Below are 22,133 nucleotides of genomic sequence, written 5' to 3' on the forward strand. Positions count from 1 at the left end.
GAGGGATAAAAGTTGAATAAATTTATTTCTTAGAAAATTTATATCGCCGCCTATTCGCAGATGGCAACTCAAGGCGGCTTACATAAAAACTATCGTTTAAACTAATAATTATTATCATTTAATAAATTATTAGTGTTATATCTATATATCTATATCTATATTGCGAAATGATTTACCGAAAAAGTTGGGAGATTTTATCAAATTTGGCAAGAGCTGGAACTTAAGGTTCGCCTTCCGTAGGACAAACTGAATTATTAACGAGTGATTGGAAAGTTACATACGACACACACCGGCGGGTGAAAAGGAGATGCTGGAAACAGCAGGAAGGGTAATCAAAATCAGTGACAACGAGTGTACCGTACATCAAAAGGACGGACCGTGAGCCTTTATTATGAATAACTGAGCTGTCAATGGTGTCGAAATATCGCTTTCCAGGTCCTGTCCACCCGAAATCCTAGGTAGGACATCCTGTTCCAGTATAGCTTGATCCTTCTGGATATTTTTATTGTACAAATACCGTTTTCCTACATGAACGAATCTAGTCATGTGGCGTAGACTTAGCAATAAGAGGCGCCGTCGTGCCTCGGTTTATCGGCCTTGTAATGGGACAGGGCGGCTTGAAACGCTCCTCTGAAAACTGAGGGATAGGTTTTTACCAGCCGCGGAAACAGAAAGGCGAGCGAAGGGCGACATTCCCTTCGTTTCCTTCGCCGCCGATTCAGAAACAGAAGCCAAGGCCGGGAGCCCGCCAGAGGCAGAGCAGAGGCAGTTTGCCCAAGAGGACGACGGAAAAAAAAAAAAAAAGGCCCAGCTGCGGAGCGGGGATCTTGAAGACCCTTCTTTGCCCGCCTTGCCGAAGTGCCAAGCGGAACCGCCTTTGCCGCCAGAGCTTCTGGCTCTCCTCCAGCACGTCGACACACAAACACACACGCGGCCGTGCTCCCCTCCTTTCTGCCCGCGCCAGCCTCCAGCCGCTCCGGGTTTCCCGCTTCGTCCCCTCCTCCACTGACGCAGTCCGTCTGCACCAGATCCTAACATGGCGGCGGCGAGGTGGTGAGGAGCGCGGCCGGAGGGAGGTTTGAAGGGCCGCAACGGAAAGGGCCGGGTGAGTGGCCAAGAAGAGCCCCGCGGCCAAGCGGGTTCCACACGGAGGGACCGGAGGCAAATTTCGGAGGGGAGGGGAGAGGGAGGGTGGCCCTCGGGGGAAGAGCGGAGCGGGCGGGAGAGAAAGGAGGAAGAGAGGGAGGCTCGCTCTCTTCCAGTTTGAATCTGCCTCACGTTGACTCGTGGGGGCGGGGGTGAACGGGGAGAAGAGGCCCTTTCCCCCCTCATTTAGAGTCAGGGGCTGATCCTGAGGGCCTCGATGAGGGAAGCATCGCCCTCTCCACAGGTCGAGGGAGGAGGAGGAGACGCAATTTCGCCTTGAATGGCTGAGGGATATAATACAGGGCCTTCGACGGGTGGGAAAGGGGCGAGAGGGAGGGGGGAGTCCTCGGGTTTTAATAGTGATTTGTAGGGTTTGTTTCGGGCAACTTGTGCAAGGGGTGGGTGAGGACGACAGGAACCCGCGGTTCTTCTCTCGCAGGTATCACAATGAACAAAATTAAAGCTATTCTCTCCTCCCCCCACCCACCCACCCCTCTCCCTTTTCCCTCCAGTTTGTAGAAATAAATCTAGGCTGATTTAAACGGTCTTTTAAATGAAAGATTCATCATAAATAAATAAACTTTGGGGAAAAAGAGAAGACAGATAATGGGACAATTGCTCCGAATAGTAACCAAAGTAAAAAGGTTTTTTTAAAAAAGGCAAATAGTAAGAAGTGGTGAAATTAACAGACACAATGGGAAGAGGAGAGGAAACTAAATGAATCAATTTACACCAAGTGGGATGCACTTAAATAATACTCCAGCTCTGTGTTGTTATTCCTTTTGTATTGATCTTCCCACACTACTACAGGAACTTGCCAACTATTAGTTATCATATATTCCAAAATCATCACTTTATTTGAAAAATAGATCTCCTTCACATGTTGCTTATTGCTATACTATAGTTTTGAAATTCTAAACAAAAACTTAAGCAATGATTTTTTTCCAAATGTACAAATTATATATAAAGATATGTGCTCTGAAGGATAAGGAGATGATGAAGTAGTACAACTTTATGCTTTTCAGTTATAACCATTTGTGTCTTCAGGAATTTGAAACATCCAAAAGGCACAGATTCATTTTGCTTTGGATTTCCTAAGTGAAAGCAAAATTTGGCTCTTGATCTCTCTACTCCCTCAGTTTTCCTTTTCTTAAACATGAGAAAAATGTATATTCAGTGCAAGGTGTGGGAAGATATTTAATAGAATTACAGATTTGATTATTGATGCAACATTATTTATTTATTGGATTTTTATCTTAGCTTTATTACTTTATAAGAAAGTGGCGAACATAAGAAATCAGGAAAAATATCCAATATTTGTTATAGTGGTTATTGCAGTTGGTTTTTTAAAATCTATTTTTAAGCAATTTGTTTAATACTTGTTAGTTGATATAGTTGTTTTCATAAGGCATTTGAAAATTGATGTACATGCTCCTTTAAATTAGTAGTATCAGCATGGGAATTTGCTTTGCCTAAAAATTTTAGGAAACAGAAGAGAGAATTCAAGAACCCTGTAATTAAAGATATGTTTATTGAAAGTTCATTTCATAATGGATTATTCTATACATCTGTCATTCTGGATCATTTTTTTTTCTTTTTCTTGTTTTTTTTATAGTCTTAAGAATCACTGTATTGCAAGCTGTACTGGAAGTGATTTACTTCAATTCCATTGTTTTGGGTTTGGTAGTTAAATTTGTGATACTAAGTTATTTAGGAAAGCCTAAAGCAAACTTTAAATTTGGCAACAATAAAATGAAACATGAGACTCAATGTAAATACATCATATAATAAATACATTTATGAAATAACCAGCCACAACTGGGATAATGTATAAGCATCCAGTGGCTCCTTATTAAATAAAAATTGTAATATTAGAAATTATTCAGAAAAGAGAAATGAAAACAGTTGAGAGATTGCAGTTCTTTTTATTCTGTGTGTTGTTCAGCTACTTTAGTCACTTCATGGTGATAGCAATGCAATGACAGTTTGGATTGTTATTGCCAGTGGAACTTGGTATATGGTGGATAGTTAGTTTTGCACAAAGGATCCCAGGAACCCCATTATAAAATGGGATCATTGAAATCTAAGATAGGGTACTTCCTAACAGTTGGGCTTGAGTCATCACTCTGCATTGGATTTCATGGGTCCTATCACTGTAGAGCCTCTTTTCCACCTGAGGGACCCAGGCAGGAGGTACCAATGTTGGCATAACAAGCCACCTGAAATAAACCTGAAATAGACATGGCGGTATGAGGGTGCTAGTAAAAGACTGGAGATCAGGCTACAGTCCTGGCCAGTGCAAAGCTAGGAGTTGAATCATCCCTCTGCCTGTCGGGCCCAGGTTTTGTATTAGGTCACACTTTCTTCTCAGCTTGGAGCTGTGGGCATCAACATTTGCAGTGAACCCAGTAAATGCCATGATTTTGCCTGGGAAACATAAATCAGATAAATAGAGATGAGGGAGAGAACCAGAAGATGCCAGCTCATCTGGGACCCAAAACAAAACGAGATGCTTCATTCACTGTATGCACAGGAGGGTAACAGATTGATGATTTTGGTTGCTCTCTCACTTATTAATACCCATTAAAGTAATAAGGGAGCATGCTGCCTTTGGATGTAGATTTCACTTGCTAAGCATGCCATGTTGGGCGTACTCATTTTTAAAGTACTGTTGCCAGCTATAGAAAATTATTTGAAGGGCCACATTTGGCCTGTCTTCTATGAGTTCATGCTTAAAAAAAATAGGGGTAGCTTATGTTTTTTGAAGAGAACATTTAAACCACACTGTTTTTTATCAATCCACCCCAGGGTAATATTATGGGAAAATTGTTTTGTAAAACTTTTTTTGTAAATGTCAAACTTTTTATAAAATCTTTTTTACATATAAAAATTTAAAGTTATTTATTGAATGTTGCCTAAACTGAAACACAAGACACATATACAAGAGTGAGTTAGCATCATTTTGACCATTCAAGGAATTAATAAGCTGTTTTGCCTTAATAACAGAGGAAGGAGTTCTGTTGTCAAAAAGCAGACCACTTATTTTTATTTGGCTTCTTAAAGAGTACTGGTTTATTAAATGCATGTAAAATAACATATGCTAACAAGGTCTCAATTATTTACGGCAATGGACAACTTTCAGAAAATTAAATGTACATGTTCTCCCCAAACACAAACCATAATTTGCATACTGTGTCTCTTAATGTTAAAAAAATCCCTCTCAATCTGCCTTTGTTTCCACTTTGTTTAATCAAGCTTCTACTCAGTTGCTATAAAAAACAAGACTAGACAGGATTTTCTGTGTGATCCAGCAGAGCTACTGTTAACCAATGAAAGCTGGTAATAGATACTGTATTTAGCAAAAAAAAAAGGGGGGGGTATGATCCTAAATTTTAAACCTCTTTACTACTGGAAGTTAGACAGAAAACCTTTTCCTTCATGCCCTAAAATAGGAGTGTCAAACTGGCAGCCCGTGGGCCAGATGCATTATATGCAGATCTCATGGCCATCCTAGCTCCACAAAGGGGAAAACATCGCTATACGTCACATGACGGCAACATGTCGCCACGAGTTTGACACCCGTGCCCTAAAGCAAATGGTTTGGGATTAAACCTAGTTTTCTTTCAAGTCCATATAGTATTAGGAGAATTTGTGCATATAAACAATTATATCCTAACCTTTAAAATATTTAGTTTGGCTTCTATGTAAGAAAGACATGGGATCAGGTTACCTGACGGACTGTCTCTCCGCAATTACATCTATCCACCCCATCCAGTCTAGAGGGTCATAATGCATGTCCCATCAGTTATAGTATTGTTTGGCAGGACCCAGGAAGAGAGCCTCTCTTGTGGCACCTGCCCTGTGGAACATGATTCCCCCTCCCCAGACTGGCTTGACCCTCACCTTGCTGACTTTTCACAAGGCCCTGAAGACTCTGGGGAGCCAGGAATATGGTGGTCCTGGTACTGTGACTAAAGTAAACGTTTTGATGAATGGCATTGCCATGGTTGTTTTATGTCATGGTTTTTATATGCTTTCAAATTTTTTCTTGTTTTCAAATAGTTGTATAATATTACTCTTTTTTGTTATATTTGTTTTAATTGCTGCTTAGCTGCCAAGAGTCACATATATAAATAAATAAAGCCCCCCTCATTTGTGATCTTGTTCAGGAGGGGGGAGCGGACCTGGTGGGTATTACGGAGACCTGGTTGGGCCAGGAGGGGGGAGTCCCTCTCATAGAGATGTGCCCACCCGGTTTCCGGGCATTTCATCAGCCAAGGTCACAGGGAAGGGGCGGGGGGGTGGCAGTTATCATTAAAGAGGGTCTTAGTCCGAGGGAGGCCACTGTTCCTCAGACGGCCGGATGTGAATCCCTCCTTGTGAAGTGGGGTCATGGGGTGCAGATGGGCCTGCTGGTTACGTACCTGGCTCCCTGCCACGTGGCAGCGGCCTTGCCTGAACTACTCAACGTTATAGCCGCGGTGGCGATTGATACCCCTAGACTTATGGTCATGGGGGACTTCAACCTGCCATCCGTCGGTGAGGCGTCTGAGGTGGCTCAGGAGTTCATGGCTTCCATGACGGCCATGGACCTGACCCAGTTAGTTCATGGCCCTACTCACACGGGGGGAAACACGCTGGACCTGGTTTTTGTCTCTGGTCAGTGGCTGAGTGGTCTCGAGATAGGGGATATAGCGATCGAGCCCTTGTCATGGTCAGATCACTCCCTCCTTCGCTTTGACCTTCGAACTGCCACACCCCGCTGCAGGGAGGCGGAACCGATGAGGTGGTTCCGCCCCAGGCGCCTGATGGACCCGGATAGGTTCCAGACGGAGCTTGGGCCATTTCCTGAGGCTCTGGCACACGGCTCGACTGAAGACCTAGTGGCTATCTGGGATAGGGTGGCCGCTGGAGCTTTGGACCGGGTCGTGCCTTTGCGGCCTCTGACCCGGCGTCGATCTCACCTGGCTCCCTGGTTCACCGAGGAGCTGAGGGAGATGAAACGCCGGAAAAGACGCCTGGAGAGCAGTTGGAGGGCCAGCCGTTCTGAATCTGACCGAACACTGGTAAGGTCTCATATTAAGACCTACCTGGTGGCAATAAAAGCGGCAAAATGTAACTATTTTTCCGCTCTTATTGCGTCATCAGATAATCGCCCGGCCACCCTGTTTAGGGTGACCCGCTCCCTGCTCCACCAGGAAGCGCGGAAGGACCCCTTGGAGGGTAGAGCCGAGGACTTTGTACAATATTTGTATGACAAAATCGCTCAGATTCGGGAAAATTTGGACTCTGACTGGGTAGATTCGGGAGGGAGGATGGAGGCAAGTCTTGAGAATATTATCTGGGAAGAGTTTGATTCTGTGACTCTGGAAAACGTGGACAAGATACTGGGCAGACTAAGCGCGGCCACATGTTTATTGGACCCGTGTCCCTCCTGGCTGGTGCTGGCCTCTCGGGAGGTTACACGAGGCTGGCTCCAGGGGATTATAAATGCTTCCTTGAGAGAGGGTGTCTTCCCTGCTGCCTTGAAGGAGGCGGTGGTGAGGCCTCTCCTCAAGAAGCCTTCTCTGGACCCAGCAGTGTTGGCTAATTACCGTCCAGTCTCCAACCTTCGCTTCATTGCGAAGGTTGTTGAGAGTGTGGTAGCGCGACAGCTTCCTCAGTACTTGGATGAATCGGCTTATCTAGATCCGTTCCAGTCGGGCTTCAGGCCTGGATACAGCACGGAAACGGCATTGGTCGCATTGGTAGATGATCTCTGGAGGGCCCGGGACAGGGGTTGCTCCTCTATCCTGGTCCTATTAGACCTCTCAGCAGCTTTTGATACCATCGACCATGGTATCATGCTGCACCGGTTGGAGGAGTTAGGGGTGGGAGGCACCGTGTTGCGGTGGTTCTCCTCCTTTCTATCTGATCGGTCGCAGTCTGTGTTGACAGGGGGGCAGAGGTCGACCCCGAGGCCCCTTATATGTGGGGTGCCACAGGGGTCGGTTCTCTCACCCCTTCTGTTCAACATTTATGTGAAGCCGCTGGGTGAGATCATCCGTGGTTTTGGGGTGAAGTATCATCAGTATGCTGATGATACTCAGCTATACATCTCCACCCCGGACCACCCCAATGATGCCCTTAAAGTGATGTCCCAGTGCCTGGAGGCTGTACGGATCTGGATGGGGAGGAACAGACTCAGGCTCAACCCATCCAAGACCGAGTGGCTGTGGTTTCCGACGTCCCGATATAGTCAATTGGTGCCATCACTGACTATTGGGGATGAGTCATTGCCCCCCACGGAGAGGGTTCGCAACTTAGGCGTCCTCTTGGACTCACGGCTGTCTTTAGAAGAACACTTGACAGCTGTGGCCGGGAGGTCTTTTTATCAGGTTCGCCTGATTCGCCAGTTGCGTCCCTTTCTGGATCGGGACTTGTTAAAAACGGTCACTCATGCCCTCGTCACTTCACGCCTGGACTACTGTAATGCTCTCTACATGGGGCTCCCCTTAAAGAGCACCCGAAGGCTCCAGCTGGTCCAGAATGCGGTCGCGCGGGTAGTTATGGGAGCAGCATGGCGCTCCCATGTGGCTCCCCTCCTGCGCGAGCTGCACTGGCTCCCTGTGGTCTTCCGGGTGCGCTTCAAGGTCTTAGTTACCACCTTTAGAGCGCTCCATGGCTTAGGACCGGGGTACTTACGAGACCGCCTTCTGCCACCAATAGCCTCTCACCGCCCAGTACGCTCCCATAGAGAGGGGCTTCTCAGGGTGCCGTCAGCCAAACAATGTCGACTGGCGGCCCCCAGGGGGAGAGCCTTTTCTGTGGGGGCACCCACCATCTGGAACGAACTCCCCCCAGAGATACAGAAGATTCCGGATCTGCGCACTTTCCGCCGTGCCCTCAAAACATTCCTGTTTCAGCAGGCCGGCCTGGGCTAACTTTCCCTTTATATTGCTTTTTGATTTTATTTTAAACTGGGATGTCTTGAATTATCTAGGACCAGAATGTTTAGTATATTTTAATTGGTTTTTTATTATTAACGTTTGTATTACATGTATTTTTATCGTTCGCTGTTCACCGCCCTGAGTCCCTTAGGAATAGGGCGGTATATAAATTTAATAAATAAATAAATAAATAAATTTAATAAATAAATAAATAAATAAATATGAGAAAGGATGACTATATAAATTTGAATAATAAAAAAAATGAGAATGAGAAAGCAATGCAGGTAGCCCTCGACTTATAGCCACCATTGAGCCCAAAATTTCTGTTGATAAGCAAGACAGGTTAAGTGAATCGTGCCTCATTTTACAACCATTCTTGCCACAATTGTTAAGGAAATTGCTGAAGTTGTTAAGTGAATTATGCAATTATTAAATAAATCTGTCTTCCCCCATTGACTTTGCTTGTCAGAAGCCAGCTGGGAAGGTTACAAATGTTGAATCACATGTCCCAAGGACACTGCAGCTGTCATAAATACATGCCAGTTGCCAAGTGCCCAAAATTTGATCACATGACCATGGATACGTTGCAACGGTCATACATGTGAAAAATGCTTATAAGTCCCCTTTTTCAATACCGTTGTAACTGAATGAATAAACTAAACGAATAGTTGTGAGTTGAGGACTGTAAGTTGTATACTGTATCTATTTCAGTTTCATGTGTTTGCAATTACATAAGGCATTGGGAATCAAATATAGTTTTTAGCTCTTGTATAAACAACAGTTGAAAATGTAGAATTTAGAAGTTCAAAAGAGAAAGCAGTGTGGAGCATTATACTTAATTCTTTGACTTTTTTCTTCACATTAATAGTGCTTCTATCATGATCTAGAGAACACTGGAAATTTTGATATAACTAGAATAAATAATACTGATTTGAAATACACTAATTTTAAGTTGCAGAAAAATTAGGGAACTTCTAATTTATAGACAAGTTCTCAGTAAAAGGAACATGTTTTGGTTTGCATTCAATAAACTTCAATATGCTTATCAATATTAGTTTTATATTATGCAAGAAGTGAAATTGTGAAAAGTGAATTGTTTATTTTCTGTTTCTAGCTTTAACCTGAAATTTGGCCAGTTCTCCATGTTTTCGCATATGTTGCCTCATCAGTGTTTGTCCTGTCATATATGAAATAATACCAAGTAGAAGGACCATTAAATATTAATCAGATCCATCTGTTTTTCAATATTACAGGAAGGGTATACACTAGTGTGAACAGTCATAGATGAAATAGGAAGATGCTGTGATTTATGTTATGCTGGAGAAATCACCTTTTGACAATCAGATTCTAAAAGATTTGTCTTTTCTGGATTCATAACTGTACAAAAAATTAATTTACTTTGTGCCTTTGTAAGGGAGGATTGGTGTAACACTATCCATTTGCATATATTCTCTTCTCTACATTTATTTAATGTTAGCCATCACTCACTGCAAATCCAAACCAGAATTTGCATCCATATATAGTTTTATAGATTAATATTGTAATAAACAAACCAGAATGACTTGGCTGTGATGCATTATTTTCAGATTTGTTGAAATGGGACAGTATCAAATTTTTATAAAATAAAATATTTTATAGAAACTTAAATATTTTGCATTGTTGAATGGTTCTTTCATCCTGTCATTTGGTGTCTGCCTGATCACCTGGTATACTGGAATAAATTGTAAGGGAGTGGTAAATGTGGTAAAGGAGAGGTGGAAGGAAAAGGTCATACAGTAGTAATGTGTTCACTGCTTAGCATATCACTGTTCTGTTTTTCTTCCCCAGTGTTAGAGGGACAAACAATAACGAATTGGAAATTGATTGTTAACAGAGTTTGGACTGGTCCAATGTGGTCATTCCTAAATATAAATACTAAGTATTGTGTTCATTTTAGAACCCATAAAAATAATCCAACCAAAATATTTTCAGTGCAATATTGTTGTCTATATGTATATATTTTTCTCTGCACGAAATAATAAAGCCTTGTAATATGCCTATCATTGTTATTAGTAACTCTACAGTTATGCTGTAGTAAGATGGGCAGCCAATAAATTTAATAAATAAATAAATTAGTATGCTATAATCAAATATCCTTACGATTTGTATTTCTATTTCAGATATAACATTCTAAAGCCATGGGAGTGAAAACACAAAGACCTCGTTGTTTTTTTGACATAGCCATCAATAATACCCCTGGTAAGACTGCTGGTTTCAATGTTAAATATTGAGCCTATCTGAAAATGCATAGGTAAACTGATTTAGAATAAGTTTATATTTATATATTGGTTTATATTTATTTCCATGCATCAAGCTTGCCTTCTTAAAGTTAATTAATATAAATGTAATGATTTTTTTCCCTTAATTTTAGCTGGAAGAGTTGTCTTTGAATTATTTTCAGATGTTTGCCCAAAAACATGTGAGAACTTTCGCTGTCTTTGTACAGGTTTGTAGATATTTTTCCTTACTTGCATAATTTGCTATATAAATCTAATGCTGATTTAATTGTTCTTAAGAATAATGTCACAAGGTGCAAAAAAAATCTAACAATATTACATATTTATCTTAAACTCGATAAGTATAAATATATTTGTTTATGATCTATTTGAAGTATTTTAGTATTCATACATAAAATACTTTAATGACTATCTGTTAAATGTCATACACTTTAGTAATTTAAAAACATGGTCACTTGGGATTGTATTGAAATGTGGAACCATTTAGATTAGTTAAAGTTTTCAGAGAATTCTTAGTGTTTCTTTCTATAGTCAGAAAAACAGGGAAAACTGGATGATTCTAAGTCTGAAAAAAAATTCTCCACTGTCATATTGGAGCTCAAGAGGAATTTTGTTAATTCTGACTAACTCTTGAATTTCATTTAGGTTCTTAGAGAAGACACTTGCCCATATCTTACCATAATATCTTCCTCCCTTCACTCACACCTTGCTGAACAAATGATTGTAACTCGAGGGCCACTTAAATGCAGGGTATACAGGTCTACTCTTTCATTCTGAGACACACACAAAAACCAACTATAGCTTCCCCCCCCTCCTATTTCTTTAGCACTCTACAGCCATTTTGTTATCTGAAACAAAATGCAAGCAAGCCTATCCGTGAATAGTGGTGCCTTACATTTGATAAGTTAACTGAAGTTTCAGACCACTTTATTATACAGGTAGTCCTCATTTATAACTGCCTCAGATAGCAACTGTTTACAAATACAATGGGAATAAATGGTATTAAAATTATTTTCCAATCAATACATACATTTAGGTTCAAATTTTTGCACCTGACAACAGTGCATGCCAAAATGACAGTAACACTGGCATTGCTGCACAAGGGAACTATCTAAATGAAATGGCAGCATCCAGTAATCTTTGCAGTCTCCCTTCCTTTTTCTCTATCATGTTGTTTGCTTAGTGACCATTTCATTGTAATCAATTTCAATTGCTAAATGAGGACTACCTGTATGAATTAACAAATGGGTACAGTTCTGTGGATTTTGCCTATTATATAGAAATATTTCACATTCCTTTTTACTACTATTAGTACTGTATGGCCCCTTTTTTCCTTTTAGTGGCTTAGTATTTAGAGTTTTTTTTAAAAAAACCAAAAGCTGATTTACAATTTTACTTGTATTTCATTATGTGAGATTCTGTCACTAATGTTTAATGTGCATTAAACTATTTCTTCTTTGTAGGTGAAAAAGGTATTGGAAAATCAACACAGAAACCACTTCATTACAAAAGTTGTTTATTTCATAGAGTTGTGAAAGATTTCATGATCCAAGGTGGTGACTTCAGTGAAGGTATGGCATTACTTGTTCCAAATTATTGCCTGTAATTGTTCAAATGTAAATACAAGTTTTACAAGTATTTAAATAATTTCGATGTCTACTTTTTGTGGAAAACCCCCCAGGATGATAGTCTCTTGCCAAACTTTATGAATGAACTGCTATGATAGTTTCAAGCAAAGTACTTTGCTGAAGATGTTACTAAAATACTGGCATTTTTTCCTTCTTAAAACAATTTGAATTCATTTGTAAAAATATAAGAAAATTTAGAACTCTGTCAATAACCTTAAATTGGGGAATGAGACAGGGTTGCCCTTTATCCCCAGTTTTATTTGCATTATTGATGGAGGTTTTGGCAAATGCAATTAGGGAAGATTCATTGATTGAAGGAATTGGTATACAGAAGAAAACTAAACTAAATTTATTTGCAGATGATACATTATTAACATTTCAAAATCCTGTAGTTATTATAAAGAGGATATATTTATACCTAAATGAATTTGGGAAATATAATGGATTACAAATAAACTGGGGAAAATCAGAAATGATGTTATATAACCATAGTAAAGAAGAAGTGGATGTATTGAAAGGAAAATATAAATTAAAAACAGTAGATAGTGTTAAATATTTAGGTGTTGACATCCCAAAAAATATTCAAGAGTTAAAGAAAATAAATTATGAAAACCTAAAGAAAGATATAAAAGATAAAATAGATAAATATGAGAAAGTAAAATTATCATGGTTTGGAAGAATTGCATTGATTTGATTTGCATTTCCCATTGATTTAGGAGAAATAAATGATAATGATTGGGAAAATATTTGGAATAGAAGAGCATATCAGAATATGTCAGAGTTAAGGAAAATGGATATAAAGTGATATGGAGGTGGTACCTAACACCACATAAATTAAATCAAATAGATGGTAAATATACAAATACTTGTTAGAGGTGCAAGAAAGAGGTTGGAACACATAAACATATGTTGTGGGATTGTGATAATGCACAAAAAATATGGGACATGATGTTTAGAGAAATTAGAGCAGTTTTGAATGTAAATTTAGATATGTCACCGAGGATTGCATTGCTATTACTGGTGGAAAAATGGGATATAAATGAAACAAAAAAGGAAGTGCTTGTAAATTTGATAATGGCAGCTAGATTAGTGATGGCTAAATATTGGGGACAAAATTGGGATATTCAAAGAAATGAGTGGTATAATGAAATTTGTAGTATGGCAACAAATGATAAATTAGCAACAGAAATTAAATTTAAAAAAGGGATGATTAAAGCAAACAATTATAATGAAGTATGGAGGGATTTTATAAAAACAGTGCTGGTGGAAGGCAAAGGGAATAAACCTACTCAAGAATATATGTTGTTTTGGAGGGGATAAGGGCACAGTTGGAATATATTGTATATCTTTTAGTTATAGAAGAAGAAATATAACAAAAAATTCAAAAAAGTCTCTGGGGGTGGGAGTGCGCTGTAATATTTATATTACTCCCCCCCTTTTTTGTATTTAGATGCATATGCACTATGTTTGTATTATTTGTATTTAAAATAAAATATTTTTTTAAAAAAGAAAGAAAATTTAGAACTCTCTCATTCTGGTTCATTAATGTTCATTTTAAATTGCTTAGATGAATAGGAAAATAACAGACTTGTTTTCTGTTACTTCTTCCATAACAATATTGTGTATAAAGATATTCAGTTTGAATATAAATATTTTAAAGTTTGTGGAGTCTTTGGTATCAATTCCAACAACCTTGGTGCCAATATCTAGATAAGCAGGGATTAACACCAGACAAACAATGTAGCAGAAAGCTATACCTTAATCAAAGAACTACCAAGGAGAAAGCCACATCTCCATCAATACTGGCAGGGCAAGTTACTGTACATAAACGGAGCAAACTCCATATTCACTAGCAGTGATGATGTTACCCAATTCAGATATTGAAATGTCAACAAACAAATAAACAATCAAGCTCAGAGAACACTACGCATTCCATAGTTTAATCCTGAACTACCTATATTATCTTCTATTGGATGCTTGCATGATCTTTTCTTAGATGTATGTGTTTTTTTTTATACAAGGAAATGGGAGAGGAGGAGAATCAATTTATGGAGGCTTTTTTGAAGGTAAGAACTATTTCTTCTCAGGTTAGCCTGCAACTCCACCATTGTGTTGTGAATATATTAGGAACAACATATTTTATGGATCTACAAAATAATTCTACTAAGGATCATAGTTTATTTTGAGGTTCATAATTAGGATCATAAAGTGTACAATTATTTTAGAACTTGTAAAAAGTCTGGCCTCAAGTGATCTCATAATCAGTGGCATACCAACTCACCTCTTTTTCTACTTCTCTTAAGGTAGTAAGTCCTTTCTTCCTGAGGTGTGTGACAGCCTTGCATCTTGCCTCCATTTAACTTCCCTTTGTCAAGGCCAGTTTTACCATTTCATTGATTGTTAACAAACCAGCCCTCGCTCATGTCTGAGGAGAGACGGAGAGAGATAAAACATCATTCCAGTCATTTGACATGTCTTTAACAAACATATTTTTTGACAGAAAGTGAATGCTAATTTGACAGTTGGACCAAGTAGACCAATAAATGGATCTGGTTTCGGTCTTTCTCTGTAAAAACTAGAAGATGGCCAAATGCTAGTTCTGACTAACCAATCCAAGTTCTTTTCATGCTCCTAGAAATGTGAGCTGATGATATTAAAAGGCTGTTACTGGACGTTAGATAAGACGCTTTTATGACACAAATATGTTACAAACAAGTCTGTTGCATACAATTGAAATTTATTTTTATTTCAAATTTCCAAATTACCTTTTCTAAAAAACAGGGCTATTCATGAGGCATTTTTAAACTAGCAATACAGCATATTACTTTTGGCACACTCTTATAAACTGCATGTAGCAAAATATAACATTTTTTCCACAAAAATACGTCTTGTCTTTTTGGATAATAAGAATGAGACATTTACAGGTTGTTCTTGTTTAACAGATCAATGAATTACTACATAGTTGTATTTCTGCATTCATTTATCATATGAGAATGCTGTTCAACAGTATTAATCAAATAATATTTATATTTTTGCCCAATAAACTGGGAATTATAGTATACATATCTGTCTTTAGTTTTATCTATTTGAATACTGTTTGGCACTGCAATGATAACATTTATGCAGCTTGACAATCCTAATTTAAAATGCTAAAAAAATGCCAGTGTAAGGTAATAACTTGGATTTTTGAAGTAATTCAAACGCTTTCTCTAGATGAAAGCTTTGCTGTAAAGCACAACAAAGAATTTCTCCTTTCAATGGCCAACAGAGGGAAAGATACAAATGGTTCACAGTTTTTTATGTAAGTATCATGCTAGCTCCATCATTTGGATGGAGTTCCTTATGATTTAAATTGTAAGAACTTTGAATTGTTGGAATAACTTTCTGTTTACAAAGTATAAATACCTTTAGAACAGAGAATGCTTTTATTTAACTATTTCTAAGAATTATGGAAGATCTATATAAGACTAACCTACAAGATAAACAGAAATACAATTTGAAAAAATGAGAAATTATTAGCGTATTGTACATCAAAACCCAGCAAAAACAACTACCATCACAAAATTTTTAAAAAAGCGCCAAATATATAAAATTAAAATCACAATTAGCATAAATATAAGAAAATTTTTAAAAGGACAATATAACAATAAAAATATTTCTTAATGCCTAAATGTAGAGGAACTTACAGATGGACTTCGCTATTGAAGGTGTACTGTAATTGGAGGAGGGGAAGCTACAAGTAAAGAGTAAGTAAGAACTCTTTGCTCCTGAATAAGAACTCAACATGCCATAGTAAAATATGAGGAGAGTTTGAGAATAACTTTATTGCAATCATTAACCAGTGCAAGAGAATTGGTATTCAAATATTTAAAATAAACAATACTAAATTGACAAGGCCAGGATAGTTAAGAAAAGTACAAACGGACAAAACAGTTTGGCTAAAAAACAATATTAAATCAAATATGCAAAGGCTATGTGTATGTAACAAGAAGAAATTAAAATTAAAATCTGTATAATATAAACTTGAAATAACAGTATAAAATACAAACACAAATAGTATACAAATACACATGTACACAGACAGAGTCCTTGACTTGGGACTGTAATGGAGCCTGCCAATTACAGTCGTAGGTTGTGACAATCCTAATCTATTATAATATTATCTATCTTATTAAATAGATTTTACAACCGCTTTCCGGCAGTCATGAAGCAATCGTAAAGTGAAGACTGTGGTTTTTAGGCAAATGCCATGGTCATTAAGTGAAGCCATTTCTTTGCTATGGGGCTTTTTTTCTGAAAACCAGAAGTAAATGCCCTTTTTGGCAAAAATGTCATAAATCACTGTCATGTGACCATGGGACATTGCAAACAGTTTTAAGCAGGGGCCAGTTGCCAAGTGCCCAAAATGCAGTAACCAGGGACAAGGTGGATTTGATTCAAATCAAGTCGATTTAAAGGCTTGATTTAAATCAACTCAATTTAAATCATAATTTTTAAAGAGCAACTGTCATCTCTGTCCTGTAGTGGCTCCTCCTCTGACCCACAGTTGACTCACTGACTGTCCCATTCACTTTAATGGGATGGCTGGTGATGTGGCAGTGACAGAACAAGGTGAAGGATGTGGCAGGCAGCAGGTGAATGGATGCCCATTAACAGGCCCTGCCATAATGTATCTGAAATGACAGGTGCTCTTTAAATGTAAGGATTCATTCTTGCTGGTAGTTAGAATCTTCAATATTATTATTTGCAAACAAAATGAAGGTTTCCTATTTAGCTTGCAGAGCTTGGATTCATTGAATGAGTTTACCAAAAATGTAAATATTGCAGAATATACAGCCTCATGCTACATAACTAAGCTCCATTCATGCTGAATAAACTTAATTAGTGTATCTTAAATAGAAAACTATCTTTAGATAGATTTTTACTCCAAGAGCATTTTATTAAAATAAATTTGATAAAAATAGAAAAAATCCGATTTAAATAAAAAAAATCTGGTTTTTTTTATTTTTTAAAAAAAATCATTGTTTTTTATCCACTCTGACCAGGGAAGAACATGGCTGTCAGAACTTCAGGCCCAGGTTGTAATTACCATTTGGGGGCTGTTGTACTTTCAAGTGATTGGCTAAGCAACTGGTTAAAAGTCAAGGACTACCTGTATTCCTGTATATTTGTAAATAAAACAATAAAATTATCCAAAAGGCTTTAACAATTGTAAGCTTCTCTTACAGAAACTCTGTTGTGGCTGAGAGAAATATAATGTGGTACAATAGCTGACACGGCATGTATACCCAAAAACTAATGGTTAATGCTGAACCTGATTGATTATCCATACTGTGGCTGATCCAATTACTCTTAATTATTCTTTGTCTGATTTTACATGCCGCCATGCAAAACGTGGCAACCTTGTATGTTACTTCAGCGCTGAAGTAGACTTCAGCTTATACTATACTTACTGAAGAAAGTAGACTTTGCTTATACTATTAGTCATTGAATCTCATTTTGCTAGTCAGAAGTGGGGCAATTGGAGCATTTCAAGATTCTGTATATAAGTGGATATAGAGAAAAACATGTTTGATAGTTTCTATCGGTACCAAGTCTCAAGGACATACTCACAATGAATACTGGATTGTTTTGTATCCTCCAGTCCAGAAGTTCCCCAGAGGGGAAAGCATTTAATAGGGCTAGGGTAAAATCTCTTTTCTGATTTAGGATACATAGCTGGTGCCCGAGTGTATCTCCTGCTGTCTGGCATGGGAAGCTGAGTGACATTTCCAGTGTCTGTTTTGATGGTGTATGTCAAACAGATATTGCCCAACTGTGACTCTTGCTTTCTCAATTGTCAAAGATGATAAATAAGTGAGGGAAACTAATAGTAATACCATGGCTTGGGATAATACCGGCTGAAATATATTTCTCTCTAATCTGTAAGCAGTCTCTACTGCTTTATACAGGACCAACATTTGACATAGGCCCAAGAGTCAGTGAAGGCACATACATTCATTGACCAATCTAAATGAAAGGATATCAGAATATGGGCTAATGAAGCCACTGTATTTCTATCCCAGTTGGGTCATAATTAACCTATGAATCTAAACTTGTAAAACATATTTCATGCCATAACAAATTATTAAAGCTCTGACAAAATGTGAATAAACAAGCATTCCCCAGTTTTGATCTATCAAGAGGAATACATTTTTTCTAAAACAATTTGATTGTCATTCCCTTGCGACAAAATAATGTGCTACATATACTGCATCTTGTCTAAACTAAACTCATTTAGTCCATTACTGTGTCCATGTGTTGAGCCTGCAAAATGGGCATAGATTTCCTGAACTTTAGATCCTCAGATTCTTACAACTTCCATAATTTCCAGACAGTTCTGGTTCCCCTAGTTAGAGATGATAGAGATACCAGATTGAAGAATCTAATCTATAAGAATACTCCTTCACTTTATAATCTGTTAGGGTGCTGAACAGGAGAGCACCTCTGAAGAGATTAATCCATCACAATCCAAGTCTTGATTATTCATGGCAGGTCAGAATTTCTACCAAAACACATCTAGGGATAAGAGAGAGAATATTAATCATCCTGGCATTTAACATCACAAGCAGATCAAAACACAAGCTAGTAAAGCCATAATTCTGAGGGAGAGAAAAATCGGAAGCAATAAGTATATTAATAGGCCTTCCATGAAATCTCAGCTCCCCAATATAGTGTTTCCTTCAATTTGCAACTAACCACTGATTCTCTTCCACACAATCATTAAAAACATATTCCAGATAAAATTCATGAAAGTTTACTATATAATGCAAAGTGCCATAAAACACTTAGTTGTTGCTAGTGTGGAAATATAGGTAATAGTAAACTTTTCCTTATGTTTTTTTGTACTACTTCAGTTTCTTTACTATGTTTCTTCTGCTACGTACAAAGCACCATATCTATAATTCCCTCTAATTCAGGAGTGTCAAACTCACATTGTCATAGGAGTGTCACGTGACCTATCGGGACTTTTTTCTCCTTTGCTACATCAGTGTGGCCAGCACGTGACACATCAGGCCTGTGGTCTGAAAGTTTGACAGCCCTGCTCTAAGTTACTGAGTTAAGTTACTGAGTTAAGCTCACTCAGAGTTAAATGGTGTATCCTATTTGTTGTATTCTGTTCCAAAGTGGAAGTAAAAAATAGACTTACAAATAGTCATACTCTATTAGAATCAAAATCTCCCGTGAAATAGGGACAGCTAATACAGTTTTATATTTCAAAAAGAGAGCTGTATGTAGAGTGTTCTAACACTGTAAGAGCTAAATGGTTGCAACCAAAAACCATTTAATGTGTAATGAGTATGAGGTTTTTAGGGCTAAATAGTGATACTAGCTGAAAGTGGATAATGCTTATGTACATATTTTCTGATTGTCAGAGCAAGTTAACATTTATTTACAAGCAGCATTGTTGAATATTCCAGACATAACAGAAGATGTTATTTTTACAATTCTATTCATTATGAAATTAAGGACGCATCTGTGTTTAGTAGATTTCCCCTGTATAGCCAGAAGTTTTAACAGGTGAATGGGAACGATTCCTTGATAAGTCTTTAATGTCTGCTCAGAAGAAAAGCATCCATCTCATCCGAGGGAATGAAGTAACTGAATTTTAGGACAAATAAAAATACATTAATTTTTTAAATATTAAATATTTAATAAATTCCAGTGGGAACTTAATGGCCACAATTTACCAGTTGCAATTAATTAAAATTATTGGTTGAATAATATATTGAGGACTGTAGTGTCTTCAAAAAAATTTCTTTGTCTTTGCTTCTTTAGTTTCAGTTTTATATTAAGCAGAAGCTGCCTCTTCAAAAATGAATGTACACTATTTGCTTAGTGGTAAAGAAGCTTAAAGAGATTTGCGGAACAAATAAATTGGTATAAGACCAAATGATTCAGTAGTATTGTACTATTGAAACTGAATTACATAGTATCTTTTATTAACAAGAAGTAGCTATGGCCTGGTTGATAAAAGAACCTGAGTCTAAACTGTATTGCAAAAATGATGGCTCAGGTTATTGAAAGTGTTTCCATATAAAAATGTCACACAGAAATTGAATGCTTGGAAGTGGTCTACTTTAGCCTGTTTTATAGTATAAGATATTTTAGGTGAAGGAAATCGTTCCTATTCAGAAGTGTTCTGAATATTCATGCCATATATAGTATAGTGCTGTCAAAGTATATTACCTCAGTCAGAACTAGGCTATGTAGAATATATTTGTTTAAACATATTTTTTGAATTTTAGGTATGGTTACAGTAATAATCAGAACTGTATATAAATTTTAATGTATTGACATTGTTGCTGTTCAGTATTTAATGTGTTGGGTTCATATTTGTCATTTCTGTCATAATATACCAAATTTGTGTTTTCTCTCCCTCTCAACTGGATACTAATATTATCCTTTTTTTATTAAATTCTTGCCCCTGGTGTCATCTATAGAACAACTAAGCCTACCCCTCATCTTGATGGGTATGTATTTTTGTCTCTTACTTGTAATTGGAAAATTCTGCTGAATTCTTCAATGAGATAGCCGTCATTTATTAAAATTATGCTTCACTCATTTAGATATCATGTTGTTTTTGGACAAGTAATTTCGGGGCAAGAAGTTGTAAGAGAAATAGAAAATCAGAAGACTGATGCATCTAGTAAACCATATGCAGAAGTGCGAATAATGAGTTGTGGAGAACTAATTCAAAAATCTAAAGGTAAAATTAAAATACCTTTTTAATAATAGTCTGCTATTTCCATTTCAGATTGCAAATGCAGCAAAGAAAAACAGTCAGCTTTGATCTTTTGTTTTCCAATCACCTTTTGTAGAAATCAATTATTTGGCTTATTTTAATGCTTTAAACTCCAGAGAGCTCCAGTGTTAAAATTGTTTATTAAGAATCTTTATTGTTTATATTTATTAAGAATATCTGCGGGTATAACAATATTTCTGCTTGAAGGTGATACAGTTGCAACTCTGATTACAGCTAAAACAAATTTCTTAATAATATTTACCATCTTCATATATGAAAAACCATGCTTAGGAAATAATTTTTATTTATTTGCTTTAATATTCGGAAATTAAAGGAAAAACAAGAAAATAGGAAGAGAATTTTTTTTTTTTATGCTTAGGCGGTAAATGCTTTTCTGTTGGTTTCATTTAAAGCCAAGAAGGAAGAGAAGAAAAGACGCAAGTCGTCGTCTTCATCTAGTGATTCAGAAAGTTCAAGTGATTCAAAATCGTCTTCTGATTCGTCAAGTGAATCTGACAGTGCTGCTGAAGAAAAAACAAAGAAAAAGAAAAAGAAACATAAAAAAACCTCTAAGAAACATAAGAAAGAAAAGAAAAAGAGGAAAAAAAGCAAAAAGAGGTACATAGAGAAGTTTATATGTTTTTTTAATTAAACAGATTTCTTATATATCATAATGATTTTAAATATATTTTTGGATGAACTCTTGAGATACTTGGAGAACAATGCTTCTGTTGCTAGGAAGTCAACCCAGTGGTTTTATAAGACAGCAAGTCCCCAGCTTAAGAACAAATCCCGTTCCTAAATTACCTTTAAGTCCAACTGGAACAAGCTATTTAGTCACACGTTTGTCTTACTGTGTAATAAGAGAAAAATGGAAGCCCAGCGCAATTCAAAATGGCAAATGGCATTCTTCTACAAGCTGAGGAACTGCTGAATCCATGCATTTTTTTTAGGAGCTGTGGAAAACAGGCAGTGCACTACAGGTAGTCCTCGACTTATAACACTTTGTTTAGTGACCGTTCAAAGTTACAAGTGCACAGAAAAAAATGACTGATCATTTTTCAGTTATGACTTTTCAAGCATCCCTATGAACATGTGATCAAAATTCAGATGCTTGGCAACTGATTCATATTTATGACCGTTGTTGTGTCCCAAGGTCACATAATCATCTTTTGAGACCTGACAAGCAAAGTCAGTGAGGAAGCCAGATTCACTTAACAACTGTTGCAAAAAAGATCATAAAATGGGGCAAAGTTCACTTAACAAATGTCTTACTTAACAACAGAAATGTTGGGCTCAATTGTGGTCATAAGCCGAGGACTACCAGCATATTAAAAATACATGCATTACTTTGTGATGCTTATATAGG

At 37.5% G+C, this 22,133-nt stretch overlaps 1 protein-coding gene across 1 annotated transcript in view; it reads left to right on the plus strand.

The window, feature by feature from the left end:
• Positions 1-326: 326 nt before the first annotated feature.
• The window catches only part of PPIG (peptidylprolyl isomerase G), a 36,079-nt gene continuing 14,272 nt past the window's right edge, over positions 327-22,133 (plus strand). Inside the window, exons 1-9 of the mRNA XM_034427035.3 lie at positions 327-1,105; positions 10,235-10,313; positions 10,486-10,560; positions 11,815-11,922; positions 14,001-14,045; positions 15,193-15,280; positions 20,463-20,492; positions 20,589-20,728; positions 21,178-21,382. Coding sequence (XP_034282926.2) covers positions 10,253-10,313; positions 10,486-10,560; positions 11,815-11,922; positions 14,001-14,045; positions 15,193-15,280; positions 20,463-20,492; positions 20,589-20,728; positions 21,178-21,382 — 752 coding nt within the window. The 5' untranslated portion in view covers positions 327-1,105; positions 10,235-10,252. The remainder of the gene's footprint in view (positions 1,106-10,234; positions 10,314-10,485; positions 10,561-11,814; positions 11,923-14,000; positions 14,046-15,192; positions 15,281-20,462; positions 20,493-20,588; positions 20,729-21,177; positions 21,383-22,133) is intronic.

The sequence above is a fragment of the Pantherophis guttatus genome, chromosome 1, assembly GCF_059756535.1.
Source record: "Pantherophis guttatus breed Tessera chromosome 1, ASM5975653v1, whole genome shotgun sequence".
NCBI classification, from domain to species: domain Eukaryota; kingdom Metazoa; phylum Chordata; class Lepidosauria; order Squamata; family Colubridae; genus Pantherophis; species Pantherophis guttatus.